General features: G+C 56.5%; 1 protein-coding gene across 4 annotated transcripts in view; it reads left to right on the top strand.

Annotated features, from left to right (window-relative positions):
- SLC47A2 (solute carrier family 47 (multidrug and toxin extrusion), member 2) overlaps positions 1–3,019 on the top strand; it is a 17,951-nt gene extending 14,932 nt beyond the window's left edge. For 3 of the 4 annotated variants that reach the window (XM_010842923.1, XM_010842924.1, XM_010842922.1), the window contains 4 exons: positions 618–750; positions 822–916; positions 1,774–1,867; positions 2,646–3,019. In XM_010842923.1, coding sequence (XP_010841225.1) covers positions 618–750; positions 822–916; positions 1,774–1,867; positions 2,646–2,866 — 543 coding nt within the window. In that variant the 3' untranslated portion in view covers positions 2,867–3,019. The remainder of the gene's footprint in view (positions 1–617; positions 751–821; positions 917–1,773; positions 1,868–2,645) is intronic. The other variant, XM_010842927.1, reaches the window with a different exon arrangement.
- Positions 3,020–3,025: the final 6 nt, after the last annotated feature.

The following is a 3,025-nucleotide window of genomic DNA, read 5'->3' as shown; positions in this document are numbered from 1 at the left end:
TGCCCGCAATCCCTTCCAGCATCAGAGTCTTTTCCAATGAGTCAACTCTTCACATGAGGTGGCCAAAGTACTAATGTTCTTTTTTTCATTGTAGAATAGTTGATTTATAATGTGTTAATTTCTACTGTATAGCAAAGTGATTCAGTTATACATATATGTATTGTTGTTCAGTTGCTAATTCGTGTCTGACTCTTTTCTACCACATGGACTGCAGCCAGGCCTCCCTGCCCCTCACTATCTCCCAGAGTTTGCCCAAGTTCATGTCCGTTGAGTTGGTGTACATTTTAAAAAATATTCTTTCCATAGTGGTTTATCATAGCATATTGAACGCAGTTCCCTGTGCTCTATATTCGGACCTTGTTTATCCATCATGTATGTAATAGTCTGCATCCGCTCACCCCAAACTCCCAGTCCACCCCTCCCCCTGTATCTGAAACACAGCAGCCTTGTGTGACCCTGGGCAGGTCCCTCCATGAAGGAAGGGGGACGAGGGCCCCTCCTAGCCCATGTTGTGGATTTAAACAAGGCTGAGGCCTGTAGATTCCTGAGGAAGCCCCACTGCTAAGACCCACCGTCGCCTCAGCATCACCAACCCCCAGCCCTTCTGCCTTCTGCAGTGTCTCTACGCTGGGGTCCTGCGTGGGACCGGCAGGCAGGCCTTCGGGGCCGTGGTGAATGCCGTCATGTACTACGCCATCGGCCTCCCACTGGGTGTTGTGCTGACCTTCCTGGTCGGGATGGGGATCATGGGTACGTGGTGTGGGGGGAGGGGGGAAGGCCTAGTGATCGTCGATGCCCTCACTCGCCCCCGTATCCTGCAGGCCTCTGGCTGGGCATGCTGGTCTGTGTCATGCTGGCCACCGCTGCCTTCGTCACTTACACGGCCCGGATGGACTGGAAGCGGGCTGCAGAGGAGGTGAGTGCCCTTCCCGTTACCAGAGAAACCATGCCAGACACCATCCTCAGCACCCCCCACCCCCACCCCGTTCAAACTCAAGCAGAGGGCTCCCGATGACCCCGAGGGTGAGCTGTGACCTTGGAAAAGGTACCTACAGCACCCTGTCTGCTGTCCTCTTGGGAGCACTTCTGAAACAGGCAGCCTGGCGTTTGCTTCTATGGCTCAGACCCTGAAACCCAGAGGGTGTGGGTCCGCCTTTGTATGAGGATCCAGTCCTCCTGGCATCTGAGACAATGGATCAACTCATATCTAAAAGAGCGCCACTTAGTTTCCCAGACCATGGCCATGGCAGGTCTGGCCTCACCGCACTTTGGGCATTGTGGTTTCTGCAGGCTGAAGATCTGGTGCTACCCTACGTTGAGCAAGGCAGGCAGTCGGCAGGCACCACCTTCACAACAGCATTTGTTTGCTTTGTGTCTCTGGGTCACACTTTGCTCATAATTCTCATCATATTTCAAATCTTCTCATTTATGGTGAGGGGTGATCACTGAATTCTGATGTCACCATCGCAAAAATATGACCTGCTTAAGGCTCAGGTGATGGTATTTTCCAGCCAGGAAGTATCATTTAAACTGCGGTATGGACAAGGTGTCTTGCACACTTAGCAGACTTCAGTGTTATGCAAACATTACTTTTATGTGCACCAGGAACCCAGAAAAGCCCTCTGCCTGCATTATTCGCCTTATTGCAGTGGTCTGGAGGCCCCGAGGTGTGGCTGTGTGTGACCGTGTGTATCCTGCTCAGCCTGCAGGGCTCAGCTGAGGCCGGGTGGATGGGCAGCTGGCAGGCTGACCTGGCGACTCTCTCTCCTTCAGGCGCAGAAACATGCAGGACTGCCGCCATTGGGGAGCACTGACAGCATGGCCCTCGGACCCAGGCCCGGGCCTGAGAAAGCGGTCGTGTCTTCAGGTAACACTTCCCTGTGTGCTTGGGTGGCCAGGAACCACAAGCACCCAGGCTGCTTCTCTTCCTCAATGTGACAGTGACATCTGTTCTGACACCAGGAAGGGACACTGATGTCCCGGGAAGCAGGCCCTGTCTGTCCTGGCCTGGGAGGCTATGACCCTTGGTCCTGTCATCAGACGAGGGTGTGGGTTGGGTGCTTGGATCTCCTCCCTGTTGTCCTGCAGCTAGCTGCTAAATTAGGGGACGAGGTCTGAGCACCAACCATCTGATCTCAGGGCGCATTGTCACCACCCAGCTCCAATGTGGGCAGGAGGCCTGCAGCCAAGGGTCGGGCAGGTCATCCTGGCTTGATAACCAGTGTGGGGGGCCCTTCCCGTCCACCCCTCCACACTCTGTCAGACCGGAGCTCTGCTGCCCCGCCTCTGGCCTGAGCCCAGGGCTGTGTGTCCACAGACCATAGCCTGGTTATCTCTGCAGCCTCACCTTGTTCATCCTGGGCTGTGCCTTGATTGGGGTGGGCATGGGGAGCCGGCACAGGCTTTGGGGGCTTCACTGTTGCCAGAGAATGGGGGAGGCAGCGTGACAGAGCATGTCACATGCTGAGGTCGCTGGTGAAGGATACGCACCTCCACGTCGCCTGACCCCATCTGATCTCAGCCTTGTCTGCACATCAGGTCTACAGGATGCTGTCCCACGTGTTTCCAGCTGTGAGGCAGGGGGTCAATCCTGTGGCTCCACAGCCCCCCACCCAGGGCTGAGCCGGCTTCTGTTTGTCTTGCAGTGGCCACAGGCAGCTCCCCTGGCGTGATCCTGATGACCTACTCGAGGCCCGGGGGCCACCCGGACCTCCTCAGGACTCCAGAAGCAGTCCACGCCCTACCCACCCCTGCCGGCCGGCTGTCAGCCAAGCAGCTGGCTCTCCGCCGGGGGGCTGCTCTGGGGGTGGCAGTGGGCTCGTTGATAGTGGGGCTCATCCTGAGGGTCCTCACTGCCAGGCCCTAGCAAGACAGCTTGAGATGAAAAGGAAGCTGAGAGCAGCTGCTCACCCCAAATTCAGTGCAGGGGGACGCCCCTGACCGCTCTTCAAGAACATTCACAGGACTTCCCTGGTGATCCAGTGGTTGAGATCCTGTCCACCGAGTGGGTTTCCCCCTCCTCCCC

Source organism: Bison bison, unplaced genomic scaffold (assembly GCF_000754665.1).
Source record: "Bison bison bison isolate TAMUID 2011002044 unplaced genomic scaffold, Bison_UMD1.0 scf7180017864180, whole genome shotgun sequence".
NCBI classification, from domain to species: Eukaryota; Metazoa; Chordata; class Mammalia; order Artiodactyla; family Bovidae; genus Bison; species Bison bison.
The sequence above is the reverse complement of the archived record's forward strand: the minus strand, read 5'-3'. Positions and strand labels throughout refer to the sequence as shown.